Source organism: Haliotis rufescens, unplaced genomic scaffold (genome assembly GCF_023055435.1).
Source record: "Haliotis rufescens isolate VD_foot unplaced genomic scaffold, xgHalRufe1.0.p SCAF_5, whole genome shotgun sequence".
Taxonomy (NCBI): Eukaryota; Metazoa; Mollusca; class Gastropoda; order Lepetellida; family Haliotidae; genus Haliotis; species Haliotis rufescens.
The window spans coordinates 7,111,568-7,137,705 of NW_025964223.1; the positions used below are offsets into that span (position 1 = coordinate 7,111,568).

Sequence of the window (26,138 nt, forward strand, 5' to 3'; positions counted from 1 at the left end):
TGTACACAGAATGTTGGCATGTCACTACCGCCCCACACAACGCCCAGTCATCGGATACATGTCATGTATCCTCTACCTTCCTATGCTCTTCCCTTATTTCGGCCACTCAGTATATGTGATGTGGAAAGGTCATTGTGTTACTGCTTCACCCAAGTGAGCAGCTTGTCTTCCCTTCCTCCATCCCACCTCGCTGTGTTAATCGATGGCTCGATCGCAGATCTGCAACAGCCCAGGAGTACTAGTGGCCAGACCCGTGAAGATCCAGGGTAGAATAGATCTTCAGCAACCCATGCTTGTCGTAAAAGGCAACTATGCTTGTTGTAGGAGGCGACTAACAGGATCGGGTGGTCAGACTCGCTGACTTGGTTGATGCATGTCATCGATCCCAATTGCGTGGATCGATGCTCATGATATTAATCACTGGATTGTCTGGTCCAGACTCGATTATTTACAGACCGCCATCATATAGCTGGAATATTGCTGAGTGCAACAAGTGCCCAGTCGTCTTACGCACTGTGATAACCTGTGCAGACCTTCCTCTCCAAGCGGTGGCAGAATCCCAAACTCGGCCTGGTTGTAATTGTTGGATTGTCCTCATCTTACCCATGCTTGTTGGTTTTGAGGAAGTGGTAAGCATCTAAGATCTGCATCGGTTTGGCCTATCCTCCCTCATGAAGCTGACAAGGTCTGATAAAACTGAAATACTAGTCCAAGCAATGTTAAACCCATCTCTCCCCATCTCTCCCTGATTCCTTCACTGCCATGTTTGTAGAAACCAAGACCCTCAAGAACACAAGAGCAGATTACTGATTAATATTGAGGGACTAACATTCTAGCAGGGAGATAAACTCATTTTGTGTGATGCATTGTGGGACTTGGCGGTGTGTTCCTGTTGCAGCTTCAGGATTAGTTTGTGGAATGTTTTCATCTCGTGTTACTTGTGTTGAAACATGAACCTGTTGTCACAGAGTATGTATCTATACATCAGCATGTGTCTGCATTTCATAGTGTGTCATGAATTGTTTTGTGCACATGCTGTATGTGAAGTGATTGTTAACCAGTGGATGTTTGTTTTCACTCCATCTGTACCCTGTATTTCTGGTTCTATGAATATGTTAAAACTGTACTTGGTACGGTTAATGTTTCCACACATACAGACATGGGTGGGAGTGTCACCTCACAGCATGGGGAGCAGGCATGGATGTCCCAGTTATTTAAGGCGCCACTATTAGCATTCGTCCCCAATTCTGTTGAAGTGGCATTTATCCCATCTCACTCACTCACTCACTCACAGTCACAGCATTTTGATGTACTCCATGCACATCTTCAGTTTCCTTTTGAGTGAATTCTACATCCGTGTTTCTCTCTGTGTGTGATATATACTGCTTTTTTGTTATCAAATGGATTTATGGTATTATGATGGTGAAATATTAATTGTTCTTAAACATAAAAGCTTGGCTTCTGCCTTAGATATTGACCTGTCAGTCTTGACACATTATTTGCTCATTGAACCTTGTATTCAGGATTTCATTTGTTTGTATTTTCAACTGAGATCTTGGATATGGGTAGAGTTGTTATCCGGTATCTCATGGTTGGAAAACAATTGACTTAAATCATGTTGCCTGTATGGGCAGAATAGCTCCCAGGATCTCGTTGTGTCATAAGATCCAACTACATAATACATATAGATCGATGGCCCCAGTGTGACCTGGCTGACGTACAGGTTGCTGATCATGCTTCCAACCACTGGCTTGTTTGGCCAAGACTTGATGATTTGCAGCCCCACATTACTTGGCTGAAATATTGCTTGATGTGGTTTTAAACAACCTTCACTCACTCACTCACTCACTCACTCACTCACTGGTATCAAGTGTCATGTGATGGTTGTACCAGAAGGGAATTGGATGATCTGACTTCTCTTAAAAGACCAGCTCTCGTGCTGGCTGCATCAGTCTCCTTAAAATCAGATCTTAGGGCTCGCTTCCACTACACATAGATCTGAGGACATCGCATTACAAGTCATGTGAGAACGACCTGTTGCAAACTTTGACCGACCAATGAAATAACAAACAAGAAGTTGACATTAGCCAATAAGAAAGCAGCTTTTTCAAGCTTTTCAGCACTAGTTTTAAACTGGTGATTTCAATTCCAGATGAACACTGAACAAAAAAGAATTCTGAAATGTCTTTTAGATTGCCGAGATTGTGTTGCAGTACTTACCAGCTATTAAAAGACTCTTCTGTTTGAAATGTTTTTCCCATTGAAGAGAGAGAGATAGACAACCATTTGGACGGAAATAACCATTTGGCCCGTAACAGGCACCCCGAATACACCGACCATGTTATCCTTTACGAGGTTGCATGATTAGAAAACATTCCTACTGTCACTTTCCCAATCTGGTAAGATCCCGTTGGTCTGATTGGTCGGATGAAAGGTCGCTCTGACGTGGGATGTCCCCAGATCTTTGTTCAGTGGTAGCGGCTCTAAGTTCTGATTTTATTGAGATTGAGGCTGCATTGATTTAAATTGGAACCCAAAACGTTCAGGGTTGACTGAGACTAATCCTGATACTAACATGTAGACGTCTCACAGCTGATGTATTCTTGAGACTAATCAGTCTTGACACTTGTCAATTGGTTTGCTATTCTGAAACATTTGGCTGTTGGTTTGCATGATCAGCTGTAACAAAATTAGCTCGGACTTGATTTTCCACATTGGCAATCATGAGCAGACCATTCATACTGTCCTGATTGGCTTTTGTTCTGAAGACTGCTGACAAAAGCTTCATCACTCATCTATCAAAGCTTGTGTTCTGACAGGTACTTTGTTGCCCGGGCAATTCCTTCCTGATTATGTGTCTGGGTTTTTCTTGTGGCCTGTGACATAGTGTATATCATTGCTATACAGTCTGCTCTCAGGTGCCAGGGACAGGTGCTCTGGGCCAGCGGGCAATGCTGGGCATTACTCTGGGAGTAACCATTGGGTGTTCTGGAGATAAATACTGGACAAGAAATTATTATGCCTCAGGTTCTATCAAGATAAAAGATTGTTGACTGGATGTCTTGAGAAACATTTTGGCACAAGAAAAAAATTCTTTAAGCGTGACCGAGAAAATATAATGTCTCCAGCAAAAATCCCTGGCCCCTAGAATATTAAAGTCTGTCCATTAATGGCCTAGCAAGTCAGGAGTGTGATAGTGTGATGTTCAAGGCAATATGATACTGTTACTTAGTGATGGGTGTCTTTTTTATTTGATGTTGTTTGTATATTAACAGATGCAGCAAAAACAAATAAGTTTTGTCTTCCGATTCAAAGTCGGTCTCTAGTAACTCAAGATGCTACATGCTTTGATTTGGGTTTTTTGTCACTTGTTTAGGATTAAGGAGTTTTTGTGTATATATATGAAAAGTAATATGAAATCAGTGTCTCAATATTTATTCTCCATTTATGCAGAAATTCTAAGCAGAGGCTGTATTAATAAGGAGCCCATGGAATCGCTGATCACTTTCATGTAAATGTGGTGTCAAGAATCATTTTTAAAATTTTGATTTGAGTAGCATTACCTGTTTACATGCCGATCTCCATCTATAACCTAGCAGTTTCCCGTCCATTGAAACCTGCAGAGAAGACTGTATAGATCATCTTTTCATTCCTTTCCAAAATGTAATCCAAAATATGAATTGTTATTTCCTAAAGCTTGGCAAGGTATGACTGACGGTGAGTTGACTTCTCTCCCCTTAGCGGCCGATCAGGGCCCCATCCCGGGGCAAGTCCCCTAGGGAGGCATGTCTTCCTGGGGGCTAGGATAACAAGTGTTGACCCCCCGGTGAGTGTCCACTTCCGGGTCACTTCAGTGCTTGTTGTCACCTGTACATCTGTGCCGGCTTTTGTACTGCAACAACTCCCATAGACTTGCCCAGGTTCTTGTTCAAGGGAGATCATTCTAGTTCAAGGGAGATATTTCATATTCAAGGGAGATGATTCTAGTTCAGGGGAAATAATTCATGTTCAGTGGAGATGATTCTAGTTTAAGGGAGTTGATTCCCATTCAAGAAAAGTATTATCAGGAAAATTCCAATGTAGGTATTGATATGCATACAAGATCAATGGTCTAAAATGCAGGTAGCCATTTTTGGGTTTTATCATTTTGAATTTCTTGGAATTTTTTCATAATGTGTCAGGTCGATGTTTACCTCACTTGAACCTAGGGTTTATGTGAGAATATGTCAAGGCACCTTGTCCCTCTTGTATAAACATTCAGTTTTGTCATCTCTCCATAATGCTGTGAAACATTGTATGACTGATCCCAGCAGTGCTGCCAAAAGATTTCATCCTGATTTTAAAATTGGCAGCCATATTTGTCCACTACTCAGCCTTTTCTGCATGTTTATGCAGTTTGATGTGCAGTATGTATGTGGTGTTTAACTTAAGGATGTAATGACTTCTTCAAACTGTTATGGCATTGTGATTGTATAAAGGCCAGTGGAAATACCATCAATGACAAGCTGAAATTTGTCGGTACCATGTTTGACTATCAATAGTTTATACAGACACCTACATATGAAACCTACGTATAATTATCACCCGTAGTAAATACTTTACCATTTTTTGTAGCTGGAAATATTCATAAGTTTACATCTAAACTAAACAATGAGCTACCTCCATTCACTCTCTAACACATCTCCTGGCAATCGATCTTACCTTGGGAATGGTTGATACATGTTGAGAAAAGTGTATTAATCTGATTGTTGGAACTTACAGTTGCTTTTTATCTTTGAATATATAGGTGAGCTACTGAGCCTATTGGCACAAGTTTTTTTGAAAACATGTATATAAAAAGAAACGAGAAAGATGCTATGATCTTAAATATAGGAGAGTGTAAACTGTGTAAGCATATGTTTGGTGCTGGGGGTATTGCTGTAAGATAACACATTCCTTCAATTAGAATGAGAATCAAAGACATGAATATTAAGAAATTGCTGCCATTTTGATTAACAATAGAGGAGGTTTAATTCTTTTGTAATAATTACTTTGAGGAATTATTATTTGTGATTAAACCAAAGAAGAATTGTCAGTGGACTCATACCGTACCATGGGTACCGTATTCGACATAATAAGCGCCCAGGGTGCTCTCAATATTAGAAATAGGGGGCTCTTATTAGAATATTATTTTGTCGAAAAAAACAGAGTTGAAAGATAAATTTCGTGGTTTATGCTGACAGCCTGAAATGTTTATACACGAGAGATATATATATTTCCAGAATTTAATTGCCCATAATTAAGGATGCATATAACACACCAGTGTGTATTATACGCGAATAAATAAGTCTTGTGTACATTGATCAATCGGAAAGTGTGCTAATTGGGAGTGTTCACTAGCCAATATATTAGCAAATATCGCCTTTGGCACTTATTAGAGCGAACGCTTATTACGTCGAATACAGTATATTTGGGGTTGTGCTATTTGAGGCACAGAGTGGACGAAGGGCCTGCAGCAAGTCTATATTGCAACTATTTCTGTGTAGTGGAAGCTTTTCCTTTCTAACACTCTCAACAACAGGGCTGCTGTACACAGACTGAAAACAGTCAACATGTCTAGCTGAAAAGAACCTCATTCATATTTTGTTTTTACAAGATTCTGTTTGCTATTTGACAAGAACATCCTGACATATGTTTCACATGGGATTTTTTAACAAAATGTAACAATATTTTGGACTTTGGAGGTATTAATATTTACATGGATATTCTTTAGTGTTAACACTTTTCTGAGGATAATGTTATGTGCACCGTTGCCGGGAACTATTGAGTTTTTAGGTCTCTTGAAAAGATGTAGTCAAAGAGAAATCTTTCACCATTTATAGAATTCTAGAGAGAAGTTGAATATTTGGGATAAATCATAGGATCATGAAATACTGAAGGGCCAAATTTATCATCTCAATTTTAGAACTGTCATTTTCCCTCCTTGCATAAGGGACCGGTTATAAGGAACCCACCCATCCCACCCGGGATGGGTGGGTCAGAGGTTTTTGAGGCACTTATTTACTGTAAATAATTACCCTCCCCTAATGTCCTATTTTGGGGGTAGTCATCTTAGGTGCCGCGATTCGCTGAGCAGAGTTGCGTCCCTTGGGCACGTCAGAAACCTACGATTGTGGGTTCAAATCCTGGTTCGCCCTTATTATGTTTCTAGGTTTGTCAGCACCATACCCGTGCTCGTCACAGGGTTTCACCAAAGTGGTAAATGTCTGAGACCTGCATCACTTCAGGCTTTCCTCCAACATTAAGCTGACACGCTGCGATATAACTGGAATACTGTTAAAAGCGGTGTTAAAACCCCAACTCACTCACTCACTCCTATTTTTGGATGACCCTCCCCATGTCTTTATACATTTTTTTAAAGGCCCCTCCCTGAAAAGACAAACTGCAAAAGCACTTTAATTTTATTATGAAATATCCAATTTCTTCATGACCTCTCCCAAACTTGTATACTTTTTTGTTGCCCTCCCTAGAGACTGTCATCTTTTTGGGTGTCACTCTCCCGATTCCCTCCGACCCAACCACCATGATAATACATGATCGGTCCCTAAGGTGCAAATTGTAGGCTGTAAAGCTCTGGTAATTCTCTCTCTGTCCGTAAACAGCAACAGAAATGACATCTTTTGTTGCTGTATGTCCCGTAATGAGTCTTCTCATCTTTGTTGTCTGCGAACAGTTCAGTTCAAGTTACATCATAGTGAAAGTAAATAAAGTAATGTCCTTGTGTCAAAAAATATTTAAAATGTTTTTGCAAAATACCGTGCACATCACGACTATCTAACACCTCTGTAAACAATCTATTGACTAATACAGCATGTTGCGTGTCTTTTCCTTGAAATCATATCTTTTTATTCAGAACTATATGCACTTTTCAGTATGTTTGATTCTCACAAGTAACCATTTATTTCTGCTTTTGTGAAACGCGTGAAGTGATGGTTAATTCCAACATGTCGTCTTGTGTGGCTTATCTGAGTTATCTCCCTTTGACTGCCTGCATGAGGCCTCCATACCACTTGTGTGTTGTAATAAGACAAGACTTTGTGTGTACCTTGACAACATTGAACAGGTGAGATTATTTCATGAGGTATCATCATGTGAACCTATGTTATGATGCACATCGTCATGATAATAGGTGTATCATCGTCATGTGAACCGATGTGAACATCGTCATAACAGTCGTGTCATGCTAGTGATGAACTGATGTATGGGACTTGTCTTTTCTTAGGGTGGTTTTAATGCAGCTTCTACAAGGAGGACAACAGGTGCCATTGTGTCTAAGTCATGATTTCATGAGATTTCATGTATTTCTTGTGCCAAGATCCGATAATCGTGGGTTTTCGTTCCTGGTTCACCTGAATATGATTCTGGGTTGTCACATACCCCGATTGTTGGTTACTTAAGTAGTATCATTTGCCATCCCCTCACTTGGGTGTCTTCTCCAACTTGAAGGCGATATAATTGAAACACTGTTCTAAACAGCATTAAACCAAACTCTCATTTCAAGACAAGCTGACAATATGTCCTGTCATCTACAGATGTGATGGTTCAACGTACATTCAGTGTATTTGTTTGGTAAGGACAGGATTAAAATGAATGTAATTCTGGAACCTTCCTTTGTAATGTGTACATGATCTGTTCCAGGCTTCTGATTTGCAGTGCCAAGGATTTTGTAGGTCTGACTCTGCTTTAGGGAGAAAAACTTGATATCCAATCTATTGTCAGGGTATTAAGATCTTGAGGACTCCAAATCTGATATGGCAGTATTAGTAACTATCAGTTCAATTACACTAAAAATAAATTCAGGATCAATGTTCCTGTCTTAATCATATTGTTTGATATCAAAAGGTTGAAATGTTAAGACTATCAAACAATACCTGTCCTTCTTAAAGTACTGATAAATATCTTTTTCACTTATTGACTTATATATGGTCTTCATGTATGCTTCACAATCGCCTTGGTACCGATATTTTAAGCTGCTATTTCAGGTCAAATATAAAGTCTGATATTTCATTGATAATGTTTGAACTAAAGCGCAGATTCAACATCAAACATATTTCATGTTATCTGTCATTGTCTTGAGGCCACAGCAACAGAAAACAATTGACAAGGTTGACACATTTTGACAACTGGGGAAAAACTGGAACCAACGAATAAGAACTAAGCTATCCATTCTATTAATTTTTCAAAAGGAAATTGATGTTGGATGAGATCTATCAATTTGTCTATAATGAATTTTAGTATGAATTCAACATTAAAAATACCTATGCAGCCCAAAAATACCAGATATGGTGTTTGAGCAAGCTGTGTATGTCAAAATGTCTGTGTGTCATGAATAAGGTGCAAATGTATCTTCAATGTTGTATGCAGTTTGATCAATAAACAACATCCTTGTGTTAATTTTGTAAGAATTTTGTGATTTCAGGAAAATATGGGGTAGCTCCAGTGACCACAGTGAACATGCAGCCCTCGTACACGACAGACGACATCAAAGTGGTCAGCTCCAACAACGCCCACGACAACAAGCACGTCATGTCCAGGGGGTGCAGCACAGACTTCTGATGTCCATGACATATTTAATGTATTTCATTACTATTGGTGTCTATGACAAGAGATGTATATGTCACCATCTTGTCTTTATTGGCTGTCAATCATAAATTCTGACACTCATTTCATTGTAAAAAAATCTGTTTCTGGAAAAATATTTATTTTTAAATTTTTTTCAGTCTGCATATTGATATTTGAAATTGGAAAGTTATATCGAATAGTTTAAGTTTAGTCGATGTCAGTTTGGGATTAACTTGGTAGTAGGTGACACGTCCTTGATGGATTATTTTAGGGTTGTTGTGTTAATATCCGTTTGTATTATTGTGTATATTATGTTTTACGATTGTATATGTCTTGTTTAAAAATCTCAGATATTTTTTATCTAGTCAGGAACAGGGATTAACGTGGTTGTCCTGTGTAACTGTATATAAGATAAAATCACCAGATAAGATATTTAACATTTACCCCTGGATGCTTAAATTTGAATTCTATTTTCACATTTAGAACCAGAAACAGATTTTTATCATCCATAGCAAATTTCATAACATCAACATGTAATTAATATCAGGTTCATTTGGTATTATAAGTTATTCTTGATATATATTCAGAGTACCAACTTGATGCATGTTTGTTCATATTAATGTTACAAGCTTTCTACACGTCATGTCAGAAATCTTAAAGGTCATGCACACTTCAGTTTTCACAGTGGTTTAAATCATCACCAAAGAATGTTGTGTATCCATATTCCCATATCTATATATGATATCAATGTTCTATGTAAATAATTTGTAAATCTGGAATAATCTGGCAACGCCTTGTCTTGGGTGAAGAATTACAAAGCATTGATTTGCACCATGTAAATGTTTTCTTTTGAACATAGACTTTTCTGGTTTTAGTGATGTATGTTCCTAAAATCAGTGTTTGCTTGTAGAAAAGTCCATGTGTCTTACCTTTGTAGGTTAATTAGCACAGACAACAATCAAATGTATGAGTATTCTTGGTGGATATGTGTCTTATATATTGAGTGTCCTGATCAGAGGGTAGATATGTTGAACATGATCCTAGGTCGTAGAAACACTGTACATATCACTGTTGCAATTCTGTAGGAATTAGTGGTGCATTTAATTCCTGCTAGCATATATTTTGCTTATAAATTGCACTGAAGTCCTGCTGAATCTGTTATCATCCTTTAAACAATTTATAACTTATTAATCAGAATCAATCGCAGTGTATTCCATCATTGTATCTTACAGAGTATCATTTTAGAAATATCCATGACTTGATTTTTTTAAGAAAAGTGAAAATGCAAATACTTTCATTCACATGTTTTTGTTGGCATTTATCACCACTACCCCTGGACTGGCGAAGAAGGATGTTGGGATGAGCTTCCAGTGCTGCGTGCGGAAGTGTGTGGAGTTTATCTCTAGGAGTAGAGACATGTCTGATGTTGCAGTGTAGCCATGGCGATAGTTTGTTTTTCTGTTTGTTCATGGCCTCAAGTACATGTATATTGAAACCAAAAGTTTCATCATCAAGTTGATGATGCAGGGTAAGGATGTTTTAGAGAGGTAAATATTTGTTTGGTCTGTACAGCATCTGGTTTTAGAAGTTTTATGAATCTATCAAGATAACAGGATAACAGAAAAGTGATCTTGTCCTGGATAAACTAAGTTGCCATACTAGCTAATGAGTCTGAATTTATTTTCATCCTACCGAGAAAAGTAGCATGGGTTTCAGTTTTTTTTTACAATAAACCTGAGAAACTATTTTCAATTGAATTTCAATTGTGTGGGTAACTCGCAGAGAGCAGGTTGCAGAAAATGGTGGCCATTTGTAATGTTGATTTACAGGTTCCACGAAACGTTATCTGTCAACTGTGACATCCCACCAGAGGCTAGTCTGTAAAAGTGAGAAAATGTTATTTTATTTTATTTATGAATTTCTGTTTGGAAGTGTTTTTGAAATCAGATTTGAAACTTTCTTCAATTTATTGAAAGAAGTCTTAAAAAATGCAACATCACTGTTTTTGCGATTTAGGATTTGATGGATCTGTCTGCTAAGAAACTTCAGAAATGATAAGAGATTTGTCTGCACTTAATATGTCTATGTCTGGTAGAGATATCAGTTTCTTGTGCAATTTTGATGCAATAGAACTAAAAGTTAACAGCAAAAGTGTCTGCAAGGTATTGTCCATTCATGGAAATAGTTATTGATTTCAAAAGCTAGCATATGTCATTGTAGCGCTTTCGATGGCAATCTCACTGATATTTATTGAAATCCATTGCCCTTCACTCAGGTTAAAAATTTATGAATTCATATTTCAATATAGTTCTTTCCAAATCATTTCTATTCAAATTGCTCAGCCTAGAACATTTTGCATTTCCTTTATCTTCAAAAAAAAACATTTACCTGAGAATGTCCTCATGGTTCACTGACCTACATTAAAAAAAAAAAAATTAAAACATTCCATTTTCTATATAACCATTTGTTGATATATTAGCGATGGACAACAACCTGTAGCTAGTTGTACCAATCATCTAGTTAGAGCATGGTGCTTTGACAACTGCATCTGTAGCCTTTGTCACGATATTACAACTGATTAATGTGGCATAGAAATGTTCCAAGCTAACTCTGGACAAACTAAACATATTATCTTATACTGAAATGTTTATGTTAATATCATGTTGCTGGCTGGCTTTAGACTTGACAATTATCAAACAATTTGTATATTACAAATGGTAGTTATGTCACTTGAGTGTTAAACCTCTATGTTCTTGAGTCCGAGTGATCGATCTCCAGTATATATGTTGTGTATACAATGCGGATCCCGCTGCCATGTGTACACATGTCCTCGATAACGACCTGTGTCGTTTGAGCTGTAACTATCACTGGATGTTTATCATCAAGTTGATGACTAACCGTCTCCTAAGCCTTAAATATATGTACGTGGCAAGTGTAGAGACTCGACACGAGGATAGGGTTGGGGAGCTTACATTTCAGGCATTTTGAAAGGATAACATAAGTATAGAGAGTTGTTACAAATCTGTAAGTCACTGGTTTAGTTTGATTCACAATAGGATCGAGGGCTTATGTTTGACAAACAAGGAAACCCTATGGACCAGACAATTCTGTTCTTGTTTAAAACATTTTCAAAGCCAACAAACTGGGTTTGATAGGTGTTCAGTTACCAAGAAGACAGGCAGTGTAATGTTATGATCTCAGAATTCAGGTTATTTGTTTTAAATAAAATATATTTGAAGATCTATATATTTTCCTAAAAAGTCTAATTCAACCTGCTTTTGTTTGGATCCACAATGTTTGTAGTTTTGTCTTTTGTACACTTTTGAGAAATCTAGATAGACTCATCAGCAAGAATAAGTATCACCCAACATTTGGATGTAGGACTTTGAGGCTCTGCACCGGAATTGAGATTAAATTATAATTGAAATTGAACTTTATTACTGTCACAGGGAGTCTTGAAAAATTAAAAGTCGTCTTTTCAACCTTGTACTGACACAGTTTCTCTCGATAAAGGCTCCTTAAAGTCTGATTTTCAGAAATCACCTTGAAATATATATACCTCTCAATTGCAGGGTTTGGGTTTATTAATTTTAATCAAAATGTGATAGTCTATGTATCATCAGTATTGGTAGTCTGTGTTTCACCTAACAGTTATTTTATCGAGAGGTAACATACATATGTGAGTGTGAGCTGATGATCAAGAGGCTCAGGTGACTGGCTGATAGGCCGTCTCCATGCTGAAGCCCCCTGTATCGTCAGCGACCATCTCCTCAAGTCCAGTGCGATGCATGCTGTACATGATTAACATGATAATGTGCCACATCCTAGACTTGGTCCTATAATAAATAGATATTGTGACACATACTTCCTGTGTTGCTCAGGCTTGACTCTGACCAGCTGTAGAAAATACTGTTCCCCATGTATAACTGCCCGCTTCTAGTGGTGTTGTCACATTCAGCTCGTTCCGTTGCAAGTAAGAAAATTTCAAGTTTTGTGTGTGGATGTTATATGATATTTTGCATTTGTCAGTGCTTAAATCCAGCAGTTCATGTCTTTGTGAAGTAGAGCCCAGAATTCTTTTCAAATTGATGGTCAAACCAGGGGAGATAAATCAGAGTTGAAAACATCTGATGTAGCGAGAGTCTTTTAAAGCATATTCTGCTGCCTTTGTTACTTAAGTTCTTCATTGCTGGAATGGCTGGACGGAAGAATGTTGTCACTCTGATTGCCAGAACTCTAGAGACTTCATGCAAATTTTCAAACCTGGAAGAAATCATTCAATAGGCTTCAGTTTTCATTCAGGATTGGGATGATTTAGATTTCCTTTTTAACAAATGCACAGATTGAAGATATTTCAAAGCAACAACAATGAACATTGTATTTGTAGAATTATATTTCTAGTTTGAGCCAGTAAGTCTGTTTACAATGTGATTGAAAAGCTTGGACGAGGTAAAAGTATATGTATAAAGAAGTTTCTCTGATATAAAGATTGGTGATAGAGGTAAATTAGCATAATTCAAAATGTATTCAAGCTCAACCAATCAAAATATGTCAGTGCATAAGATACATTTTACTGAACAATGTTTAATCGATATGAAATGTTACCAATTTTCAAGAGAATTGTGTTGTCATTTTATTGATAGCTTTATAACATAATATTATCATGATCTATCTGATCTCAATTTTAATTAATGTTTGATTATTTTTTGTATCAGTGATTTTAACAATGACTGAGTCATAACAATAAATACATGTCCGCTTAGTAGTCACAGAGGAGTTTGTTATCCAGCGTTATCTAACCTGTTGATTTGTTACAATAATTATCTTTAATCTTCAAATATATAAGGATATTAAAATGTGGTAGTTTTGCTGCAGTCAAGTATTTAGGTGGTATGTTCAAGAGATAATAGTAGTTCCTGAAATGTAACAATACTGGAATTTTGACATAAAGGATTATTGTATTGTAGAAAGAAAATAGCATATGAAAAATATTTTGAGCCATGAGTGAACATATCAGCCAAATACAGTGTTTGTCTGTGCTCCTGTTGTAGTGGATCCCCTGTACATGCTCCGGCTCGTCTGTTTGTGCAAGTGTGAATGAAACACATACCTGTATTTTCTACAGCTTTTGTGAATAAAAATTTGATTTTGATTTTGAACTTCTGCAGTCTTTCTTATTCCATTCCTGGTCGGAAGTTAATTTTGGTTCAAACTCCCGAGGGAGCTGAGAATTCCAGACGTTGTCTAGTCCCTCCAGTATTTCTGGGTGTCGTTGTACAAAACAACCTTAGCGCTTGACTGAGTGAGATACACCGTCATGTGGCGTCCCTTATTTTTTTACTGTGGACTCTCACTCTCGCTCTTAGATTGGTTTTGTTTTTGTAAATTTTATATATTACACAGTCATAGTGCAGGACTAGATCTATATCAGTGGGAGCATTCCATGTCACTTCTTCGTCTGCCTTGCCGCTCGTTGACTGTTATCAGCGGTGCAGATCTAAAACGTCATCACACGTATACATGGGTTATGAAACTCATCTGCAGCTACCGCATTGCTTAGAGCTTCTTAGCTTAGTGTATATCCGAATGTGCACATTTCAAAGAACTCACATTTTGCTGGTTACGAGGTCCACACAGCGATATATCGTGCCCTGCGCTCTCTGTATTTGACGTACCGAAGGTGGCACGCGCTGGAATGGAGCTTGTGCTGCTTCATCTGCCTTGCTGCTCGTGTGCTCAGCTTAGTGTGTATACGATTGTATACATTGCACACACATTTTGTTAGTTACGAGTTCCTCGCTGTTATACATTGTGATTGTGCTCTCTGTATTACGAGTACGGAAGGTGGACGTACTCGAATGGAGTTCTGTGTGCTATTTTCAAGCTCCTTCCGAGACAGCTCCAAGCATATGACACAGAGCTCCGCGAACGGTGTGTTGCTGTGAGGAGCTTGTTCTACTTTGCCGAAAGGGAAACAACTCTAATGTTATATAATTTATTGCAATATGACTTCTAGGAACACCAGGAGAGGACATTAGCACACTGTCCCTTCAAAAACAGGAACGCGACACGTCCCCTTGAAAAAAATGGCGAACCATAACGTTTACATAACGCAATGACGTCATGGTATAGTGACGTCATAGTTCAAAGTTCATCACATAGCAGCATTGTTCTGCGACCCCGCTTGAACACAAGCCGCTCTCGTGTTTTAGACGTTTAAGCAGTAAACTATTCCACACAAAGAGATAGGACATCGTCCAGGTAAGCACAAAAATACTCTTCTTCATTTTTAACGCCTTATTTTTGTATAGCAAGATATATTGTCTTCTGAAAATGTACTGTTTGCCATGAACACACACTCCGTCGCAGTGGTGACTCAGCATAATGCTAGCTGGCTGCCGGCCGCATGGAACTCTGGGTAGGAGAGTGCCATGAACACGCCACACTGACCAATCCGTACACTGCACCGTAATGTTATGGTTCGATAACTTTTAGATGTGAAGTTTACACGATATACGGCTTTTCCATTGGACGATAGGTCGGTTACATGACCGCGAAAATAAAGTTCAAGAGTGTATGAACCACGCAGTTTGACGTTTCACGAGACCGTGTTCTTGAAATGACGTAAACGCTGAGGGACTACTTCCACATTCCTGGGGAAAACCCTGGGAATTCCCTCGCACGAATAAATACGGAAGCGTTGTTCCTGATCATTTAGACCCTTTAAACTTGAACTTAGCATTTTGGCATACATTGGGATAAGCCAGAGTTTGATTGCATGTCCGTTCCCCTCTTTATGTTCCTATCTCCCGAACAGCGCCATGTGTTTGGAAATATCTACATATATGGCATTCATATGTTTTGGTCGATATATAAATAACCGCCGATACCCGGTGAAATGATGGTACAAGAACACTCTATTGTGTTTTCTTTTTTGTAACGCAGAAGGTGAAACAAATTCTAATTTGCATGTGGTACCTTCAGAATCAGGAATGAGAACATGACACTTTTGATTTTTAATGCATATGTATTATAAAAATATTTTTTAAAAACAATCTTGAAAAAAAACCTAGTAAAACAACAATGACTTCTCAAAACATTTGTTGTTTTCAAGGAACAACATGTATTAAGTTGACACAATCATAGTGGTATACATCATACATGTTTAAATAATTGAAAGAATGGAATTCGCATAAAACTATTTTGTGCATCTACAGTGGTAAATTTAATTTATATTTTTTCATAATTAATCTTTTCAAGTAATAGTTACATTATTTATTTACATTATTTTAATGTTATTTGTTATGAACTAGATCGGTGGAGGCATGCGACATTTTCATAATTAAACTGACAACGTTGTGAGTGTGTATTTTTTTAATAACCATGAACTATACTTCCCTATAAGAGTTACCCGTCAGCGTTTCCCGCCTTTCCCCGTGGCAGAGTGGGGGGCACGGGTGGCCCAGTCGTCTCAGGCGCCGCGATTCGCTGTGCAGAGTTGCGTCCCTTGGGCACGCCAGAAACCTAGCTATGATTGTGGGTTCGAATCCCGGTTCGCCCCGATTATGTTTCTAGGTTTGTCAGCACCATACCCGTTCATCGAAGTGGTAAACGTCTGAGACCTGCATCACTTCGGGCTTACCTCCCACATTAAGCTGACACGCCGCGATATAGCTGGAATACTGTTAAAAGTGGCGTTAAACCCAACTCAACTCACTCACGTGGCAGAGTGAGTGAGTATGGTTTTACGCCGCTTTTAGCAATATGCCAGCAAAATCACGGCGGGGGACACCGGAAATGGGCTTCACACATTGTACCCATGTCGGGAATCGAACCCGGGTCTTCGGCGTGACGATCGAACGCTCTAACCACTAGGCTACCCGACCGCCCCTCCCCGTGGCAGACCTTTTTTTTCCTTTTGATCAGTGTCCGGGACAATCATTGACGTTTTTTGTGTCATAATGTTCAGTTAGGTTTGTTTTAAAACATATTCTCATAATTATTTATGTACTTCGTATGTACACATACCACTATAGTTAGTTTAGATCTTCCCAACGTTTACTCATCCCCTTGTACTGTTCTCCCTCCAATAATTTTCGGCGACAAAGACAAACGTTTTTAGTGTATTAATTTACAGTTAGGTTTGTTTTAAAACATATCCTCATACTTATTTATCTAGTTCGTATGTACACATACCATGGACATTATACATACCACGATAGTAAGTTTACATCTTTCCAACAGTTACTCATCCTCATGCCCCTATGTGATTTTCTCAAACCCATAACTAATAAGTGCAATGATCCAGTCTAGATGAGCCAATCCAGTGATTGACATCATGAGCATCGATCCATGCAATTTGAATAGATAGTATGCAATCAATCTAGTCACTGAACGTGACCAGCCGATCCTTTTAGCCGCCTCTTACGACAATCATATATCTTTCTCAAGAATACACTGTATTCTTCTCCAGATGGTCACACATACTGTTTGTTGTTTAACGCCGCACTCAGCAATATTCCAGCTATATGACGGCGGTCTGTAAATAATCGAGCCTGGGCCAGACAATCAAGTGATTGACATCATGAGCATCGATCCACGCAATTGGGATCGATGACATGCTTCAACCACGTCAGCGAGTCTGACCACCCGATCCCGCGAGTCGCCTCTAACGACAAGCATAGTCGCCTTTTACGGCAAGCATGGGTTGCTGAAGACCTAATCTTCCCCGGATCTTCACAGGTTGGGTCTGACATATGTAATGCCAAGAAGCAGAAGGAACAATTTAATGAGTAGACAAATAGCAGTTGTCATGGAACAGTTTCAAAGCAAGTCATTAGTCGTGGAGTATGTTACTTTGAAAATATAAACCAATGTGATGGTGGGAAAGTTTATACAGTATAGAGGGTTTATTTTGTTTTTTAACAAATGGCTATAGGAAATATATAGTAAGCGATGCTTAACTCTGTATTAACCCCTGAAACTAGTCCTTCGTAGTAAAGACTGGGCCAAATAAGACAGAATCAGGAATAGATTCAGATGACTACCACTACATCATGTACTCACCAGCATCTGACGTTAGGTCGACACCTAAAAGCAGTCCTGGCGATCCTGAAAGATCTGAACTCGCTTCCGCCAAAAAGCTTAGGTCAGTACAGGGACACAAGTTCATCAAACCGGCGGACCACAACTACATCATGGACACTTCGGCTTCAGACAGGGCGTGCTCTGAATACAGTCCTCAAAAACCAGATCTGCCTCCCAAAGTGAAGACTGGACCAGATACTTCATCATCTTCCAATCAAATTCTTTACAAACTTGCAAGGACGCCTAACAAAGTTAAAGCTGCGCCCTCTAGGAGGCGTCGGTATCGGCAAGATGACGGAGTTGACCTTCATTACAAGAAGTCCGTCCGTTGTCAAAGTCATAAGACCGGGTCATGGTGTCATTTTCTTCAGTAATTCATTACATTTGATGATTGGGCTATTGTCCCATTAACAATGGTACAACCTCAGTCAAATTAGACTTGCACAATCAGGAGAATGTTGGATTCCAAAGAATAATTTATAGGTTTGATAGGGCCATCCATTTCATTATTACTTCCTTTTATAGGAAGTACGATTTCATCATTACGTATACAGTTTCAATAGCGATATTTGTGCTGGAGTAGTTTTGTTCCTCGTGAACAAAATACCAAATATATTTGTCTTTATCCAAAGCTAATTCTCACCAAATGACCTGAGTTAAATAAACTATTTCTAAGCTTAGCGGAGTTATGCCCCCTTGTCTTGTCCGTCTGTAACCCTTCTGCTGTTTGTTGTTTAACGCCTCACTCAGCAATATTGCAGCTATATGGCGGCGGTCTGTAAATAATCGAGACTGGACCATCATGATTTTGGATACGATGACATGCATCAACCAAGTCAGCGAGCCTGACCACCCGATCCCGTTAGTCGCCTCTTACGATAAGCAGTCAACTTTTACAACAAGCATGGGTTGCTGAAGACAACCCAAGATCTTCACGGGTCCTCGGTTGTCTTTTGATGTCATAGTGGAAGATGAGTTTTCGTCATTTACGACAGGCTTCTTTTGTATTGAATATATAACCTTATACATAAGAATAAAAATCCATTTGATATATAATTATGTCGTTCAGATATTAGGCAGAAGATCTGTTTTGTTTGCTCACAGTTTCCGTAAAGCTAAATAAAAAATATCGTCGCACGGTACTTTGGGTGTACGTTGTAAAAAAGCGGAGAAATTTGCTGTTTTTCAAAGCAGAGTATATTTTCAGAGCAGTGGTATTTTTTCAAACCGGTTTTAAATTTGCCGTTAAATTTACACCATCAGATAGGGTCTGACCTAGGAATCTGATAACGGCAGATTGTTGTTTCCCGCATGTCAACGAAACACAACTGGTAAATGATCTATAATCGCGAAAAAAATCCTTCTAAAGCCCGCAATGAACAGAAATATTGAAACTTTAACGTAAATGGTATTACCTTTTAGTTACCAGTTATCCCTAAATATACACATATAATTATTCACGGTGGAATCGGATGTTTATAGTACCAGGCATTCCGTTGAAGGTTCGCATGTTTCAGTTCCATGGAGTATCGATCTCGATCAAGTCATTTCCATTTTTCCAACCGATAAAAGATTTTAATTTCAATAAAACATGTTCCCCAGTATATTTACAGACTGGATCTAACGTTTTTATGACGATGTTGGCATCAATGGGTTTTCTTTGAACGTCAACAAAATTCACGTGACCCAATGGTTTGTTTACGTTTTGCAACCAACTCCAAATTCTAAAATCGAAATGATCGGCAGGTTGTCCTCGAAATTATTCGAGGACTACGCTGTTATTATTACATTTTTTTAAATAATAAAACGCGGATTCATATACAGATCAATACTGAAGGAACCAATGTACTTTATAATCCCGTCCAAACAACTTTGCAGTGATGTTTACATGACTGCAGGAAGTACGTGTCGTTTTCCAGTTGGGGCGTAGCTAATTTCTTTGAATAAGAATTCTCGCGCTAAATATACGGTTAAATATTAATGATAAATTCTCTGCAAACTTCATTGATTGTCGTGGTTGGTAATATTTTCAACAGTTTTTCCTACGGCCACATCGCCACCATTATGTTATTGACCATGACATGTGCATGTTACACTGATACCAAAACCACCGTCATTTCTAATGAGCCATATCTTAGTAAGTAACGGAAATTTTCAATATGCGATATCTCGATGCAACATCCATCAAATTTAGATAATTTGGTATTATCTGAAAAGCATTTGGTTCTGTCCACCGGAATATGTGGTCATTACGGACTTCTAACACAATGGTAATTGACACGCCTCTGTCGAATAAGGGCCTGCACGATTATCACGACACGCAGTCCAAGGGTTAAATGTCAAAATTGAGATTTTTGAGATCCAATTAATCCAATGGCTTCCAATCATCCCTATTAGTCTGCTTGCTGACTCTGTGCCGGATTAGACTAATCACTGGCTTCTAATTTACTGGCTTCCAATCATCCCAGTCAGCTTCCGTGGTTGTATATACCCTGCCCCATTAGTCAATCCTTGCCTTCCAATCATCTTAATCAGCTCTCTGTCAATCAATTTACTGTATAAACATTGATGTTAATAAGTATATATACCTATTCCAGCACTATCCATTACAGTCGGAAAGCGCACGTTAAATCTCCTATATCAGTCAGTCAGTCAGTCGGCACTCTCCATCACTTGCTTGATGAAGGTGTTAGGATCTACACCGAAACGTCGCACTAATCGTAATAAAGAAGTTGTTTATCCATAGAACTTGTCTTCATCACACCAACTTCTAAATGCCACTGAAAGAAGTTGTTCAGAGCTGTTTCAGATATGTAGAGGTGACGATCCACAATCTCTGTGCATGGACTGTTCTAGTCCCCTATCATGCCAAACTCCACTCTATGGTCTGTCTATGGGACCAGTTCCTATTTGACAAGGCTTCGTAGATCTGTGGTTTCCAAAGTGACCCTTTGCAACATTGAGTGACCCCACTCCCCACTTTGCATAATTAAAATGCCCACACATGAAGTCAATAGGCAACATCTCTGCAAATGAGCATCGATCCACGCAATTGGAATACGATGACATGCATCAACCAGGTCAGCGAGCCTTGTTCACCCGATCCCGTTAGTCGCCTCTTACGACAAGCATAGTCACCATTTACGGCAAGCATTGGTTGCTGAAGACCTATTCTAGCCCGGATCTTCACTGGTGGTGTATATGACAAATGCATACCGAAGCACTAATAGTGCTCAATGTATTACGTCATTTCTCTGACGCACATTTTCAGATCTGACAAGTGAACGTTGTCCAAGAATATTGCGGCACTGTAACAACCCTAGATGTAAAATGTCAAATTTTCTGTCTCATGGTGTAAATGTAACTGCAAATATTATACCGATTTGAAAAAAAAGAGACACTGCTAAGTATTTTGAGATTTTGTTATGCATAAAAAAATGCAAATTTTCAGATGTTATGCAAATGTGAAAATCGGTTCATTGTAGAATTTTCCTTGTTGAGCGTTATATGAGTTAAATGAGTGTTTATTGAAGGTTGTGTACTAAATGGATTACACTGAGCATACTGTATTTATCCAAACGTGACGCTTTTTCCGGTGACGTTGTCTGGGGCACCTGAGCTCGATGTGTGTCACTGTGTTTCCTTCCTCAGTCCTACTGATCCCTGTTAGACTGGGACGGGTTCCAATTTACACCCGACCCTTCTTCGGGTAGCCACTAGGGCTGAGACGGGTAACTCGGGTACTCGTTTCGGGTGGGTCCCGAGTAGAACCCGGGTACCCACTGGACTACCCGGACCCGTGGCTAGTCACGTGATATATTGTTAAATGAAAAAAACCTCACAAAAGCTCAGTGGTTACACTACAAGTCGCTAATGTTCGCATTTCTTTCTGACGATGCACACATTCCTTTTGACTTGTATATGTTTGAGTAAAGACAAAGCTTCAGTCAACTTCAGCGAACACATGATCTGATTGTTTGATATATGTATCTGAATAGTTTTGGTGTTGGGTACAAAATATCAGGGAATTGTTTTACCTCAGCCCTGGCAAAAACTATCAGATCATACGTACACTGAAGTTGATATCTTTACTCAAACATGTACAAGTCAAAAGAAGAGTTCATTCGACTTTGCACATTGCAGAGACCTGACATATTTTTAGTGACGAGCTCCTCACAGCGAAACATCGTGCTCTGCGCTCTCTGTATTTGAGGAAACGGAGGCGGTACGCGCTAGAATGGAGCTTGTGCTATTTGCCGAAAGGGAAACAACTCTAATCGGACGAGTTTGTTTTCGCGAAATAACTTCTTGAAACACCAGAAGAAGACAAACAAATGTAATTGCGAAATCTGCATGTTTACATATCCCCATGACGTCATAGTATAGTGACGTCAGAGTTCAAAGTTCATCACATAGCAGCATTGTTCTGCGACCCCGCTTGAACACAAGCCGCTCTCGTGTTTTAGCGTATAAGCAGTCAACTATTCCAGAGTGATTGGACATCTGCGAGGTGAGCAAAAGAATACTCATCTTTTTGTTGACGCCTTGATTTTTTTATAGCCAGTTATTTTGTGTTTTGTTGAGAAAATGTACTCTTTGCTGTGAACACGCGACACTGACCAATCTGTACACTACACGGCGATGTTATGTTTATGTATAAGAACGTATACCTATCTATAGACTGTATACACCTAAACAAAAATAACCAATAACCAATATCCCTACTTTATGTTGATGTAATTGTTATCAATATCTAAATAACTTATCTAAATAATCCGAAATGATTAAAAAGTGTAGTCAAATAAATGTTGCCTAGGAACAGTTACAAAGCAAGTCATTAATCATGGAGTATGTTACTTTGCCAGTAAATCATGGAGTATGTTACTTTGCCAATGGCTATCTAATCTGGAAATATATAGTAAGCAGCGCTAACCCCCTGGATGCAAGAGGGACATGTATGCCCCTCCTCTTCAACCCTCACTTGGAAATCGAAAAAAATTCAACATAGGCCTACACCACGCACACTAATACACTCTACAGTTTTGAATACTGTGGGAAATTCCCTGTTCAGTCATATCATCTACTGTCATTTTCAGAAAAGCTAAATTACTGAAAATGACTTCTGAAACTTAGGTACATCGTAAATGTCGCCATTTTTTAGACATTAAATCTCCATTCACGGCGTTATTTACAGCAGGTGTCTGTATGAGAATTTTGAAGGGCTGTTGTGTTTTTATGATATAAAAAAAGGGATTCCATCATGTGATACATATATATTTTTTGCAGTAAATCATTTATTATCACTGGTAATATCAATCATGACATTACAAATGATGTGCAAACCGTTAATGTATTAATATGTATTATATCGTGTACAATGTATTCTGAACCCTGAATAAAAAAATTATTACAAAAAAAATAATATCTGCAGTAAAATTTACACCATTAGATGAGAAATTTAATATTCTACATCACTGCGTAATTTTATAGCCGGAGGTATATCCTCGCACATCGTTCACTTTTCAGATCTTAGGAAAATGCCCATCAGACAATTTTTTCTTCAAGTCTGACATTTTGTGAGGTAGTCCACCAGTAGGATTCCTCTGGAATCACAGAAAAACCGAAGCCATCACCTTGTCAACCAATGGACCAAACTTTGCCTTGTTCTTCGGAGACTTGAAATGTTTCCACTGCATTGTATGTAGTTTAGTCTCTGGCTGATAGTGGTGAACCCAAGGCTTCCAAACGACGTAAAGTCTCACGAGAGATGATGAACCTGGATCGTTTCTGATCAGGGGTCAGAAGCCTTGGAACATGTGTGGTGAAACCGATGTCAAATCCAGTTCATTCCTCAGAACGTTCTCAACCCACAATCATATAATTTTTTCCACATTTTGCTTAGTGGTAGCAGTTGAGGGTCTCTCTCTCTCTCTCTCTCCCTCTCTCTCTCTCTCTCTCTCTCTCTCTCTCTCTCTCTTGCTCTCTCTCTCTCTCTCTCTCTCTCTCTCTCTCTCTCTCTCTCTCTCCTCGCTCTCAACAGTGGCCAAAAGGACTATCATCCGTATGGATGTATGTTGAACTTTGAGACAGTTCATGACAGTGCTGTAGCCAATTTCATCTATTGTCATCAACAGAGAATATACCTTGTCACTTTGGTGCTTGCAGAAATATGCTGCCTTGATGTGTACTTGCTACAATGTAACCTGATTGCACGGCACGCAGGCTTAATACATCCAACTACTATGTACTATACATCCGACGTAGTCAGGGACCGACAGTTTCATATTCTGAAGGAGGGGGAGGGGACTGGGAGTTTGTATGGAGGCTAGACATTTCGACAACTACAGCTGCAAAACGAGATATTTGTTAAATTAAAACTATGAGCCTAAATAAGTATATAAAAACACCCTGCAAACAATCCAAGTTACCAGACAATTTCTTCTCTTTTTTTCAACAGTCTGAAGGATAATTATATTTATCAAGCATTTTTCTCATCATAATACATAATTATTTTGAGTAAAACACAACGTACTACTACTACTACTTCTACTACTACTAATAATAATAATTGACGCGAAATTGATCAATTCCTCAACTACGATGAATACCTTCAATACGATATATATATATTCATTTTTAATCCTAGACTGCAGTGAAACATGTGAGTTAGCCCTTGTTCTTCTGCAGCTGATCTGCAGCTGATACAACAGGAAAATTTCCCTTTTGTTTTAGTAATGACCCTATTATCTGACTTGAAAACTAATTTCCTCGCCAGAGCACGTGGTGGCGTCTGACAAGGGGAGGGGAACTCGGGTCCAGATCCTCAAGAAATCTAACTCAGTAGATGGATACGGCGCTAGTGGTGAGTAGGAGGATGTTTAGTTAGGTTTATCCACCAAGTTTAGAAACCCTATTATTCTAAAGGATAAGCATGGATAATTAAGCCATAGATACCTGGCACCCAGTGTTCACAATGCCTTATGGCTCAAACAGAAGACCCCTCACTGAACCCGTTCTGTCTTTGTTTGCCTTGTCACATTAATATTGTCTGAGGTTGTGTTTCCTGTCTGTAGATGGAGACAAGGACATTCCACCACACAGGGAGAAGCTGCGGCAGAGAGTACAGAGATTCTTCTCCACGGTTCTTCATTTGTGGAGGACCAGCACAGGCCTAGATGGTCACTTAGTCACGTCCTGAATTCCAATCGGCGTATTCCCCAGGTCGGGTCTTATCATGTAGCTAAATCCGGAGTATTTAAATGAATGTGCCTCTTCTTGTAGCGTCATCCTGTGTATTGCAATGGGCGTGTCTTATCATGTAGCTAAATCCGGAGTATTTAAATGAATGTGCCTCTTCTTGTAGCGTCATCCTGTGTATTGCAATGGGCGTGTCTTATCATGTAGCTAAATCCGGAGTATTTAAATGAATGTGCCTCTTCTTGTAGCGTCATCCTGTGTATTGCAATGGGCGTGTCTTATCATGTAGCTAAATCCGGAGTATTTAAATGAATGTGCCTCTTCTTGTAGCGTCATCCTGTGTATTGCAATGGGCGTGTCTTATCGTGTAGCTTACCCGTGAAGATCCGGGGTAGAGTAGGTCTTCAGCAACCCATGCTTGCCGTAAAAGGCGACTATGCTTGTCGTAAGAGGCGACTAATGGGATTTGGTGGTCAGGCTTCCTGACATGGTTGGCATTGATGCATTGATGCTCATGATGTCAATCACTGGATTGTCTGGTCCAGACTCGATTATTCCCAGACCGCCGTCATATAGCTGGAATATTGCTGAGTACAGCGTTAAATATCAAACAAACCAGAAAAAAACCTTATCATGTAGCTATATTATGTGTATTGCAATGGGCGTGCCTAATCATGTACCTGCATCCTGTATATTGTAAATTGGCATTTCTTTATCAAGTAGCTACTTCCTGTATATTGTAAATTGGCGTTTCTTTATCATGTAGCTATTTCCTGTATATTGTAAATTGGCATTTCTGTATCATGTAGCTATTATATAGCTACACCCCATGTATTTTGATCGATGTCCTTAATATGTACCTTCATGATATGTGTATTTAAATGGAGCGTCTTCTCATGTAGCTACTTTCTGTAGTTAAATGGGTTTGACCTATTTTATATAGCTACATCCTATAAATCGATGTAACTTAATATGTACCTACATCATATGTGTATTTCAATGGAGTGTCTTCTCATGTAGCTACTTTCTGTAGTCAAATGGGTGACCTCTTATAGAGCTACATCCTATGTATTTAAATCAATGTGCCTTAATATGTACCTACATCATATGTGTATTTAAATGGAGTATCTTCTCATGTAGCTACTTTCTGTAGTCAAATGGGTGGCCTCTTATAGAGCTACATCCTATGTATTTAAATCAATGTGCCTTAATATGTACCTACATCATATGTGTATTTAAATGGAGTATCTTCT

At 38.9% G+C, this 26,138-nt stretch overlaps 1 protein-coding gene across 7 annotated transcripts in view; it reads left to right on the plus strand.

Moving 5' to 3' along the window:
* The window catches only part of LOC124116561 (palmitoyltransferase ZDHHC18-B-like), a 99,969-nt gene extending 86,209 nt beyond the window's left edge, over positions 1 to 13,760 (plus strand). For 3 of the 7 annotated variants that reach the window (XM_046477943.2, XM_046477944.2, XM_046477942.2), the window contains 2 exons: positions 3,697 to 3,717; positions 8,459 to 13,760. In XM_046477943.2, coding sequence (XP_046333899.1) covers positions 3,697 to 3,717; positions 8,459 to 8,595 — 158 coding nt within the window. In that variant the 3' untranslated portion in view covers positions 8,596 to 13,760. Of the gene's footprint in view, positions 1 to 3,696; positions 3,827 to 8,458 lie in introns of all 7 variants that reach the window. The other 4 variants (XM_046477946.2, XM_046477947.2, XM_046477949.2 and 1 more) reach the window with 2 other exon arrangements.
* Positions 13,761 to 26,138: the final 12,378 nt, after the last annotated feature.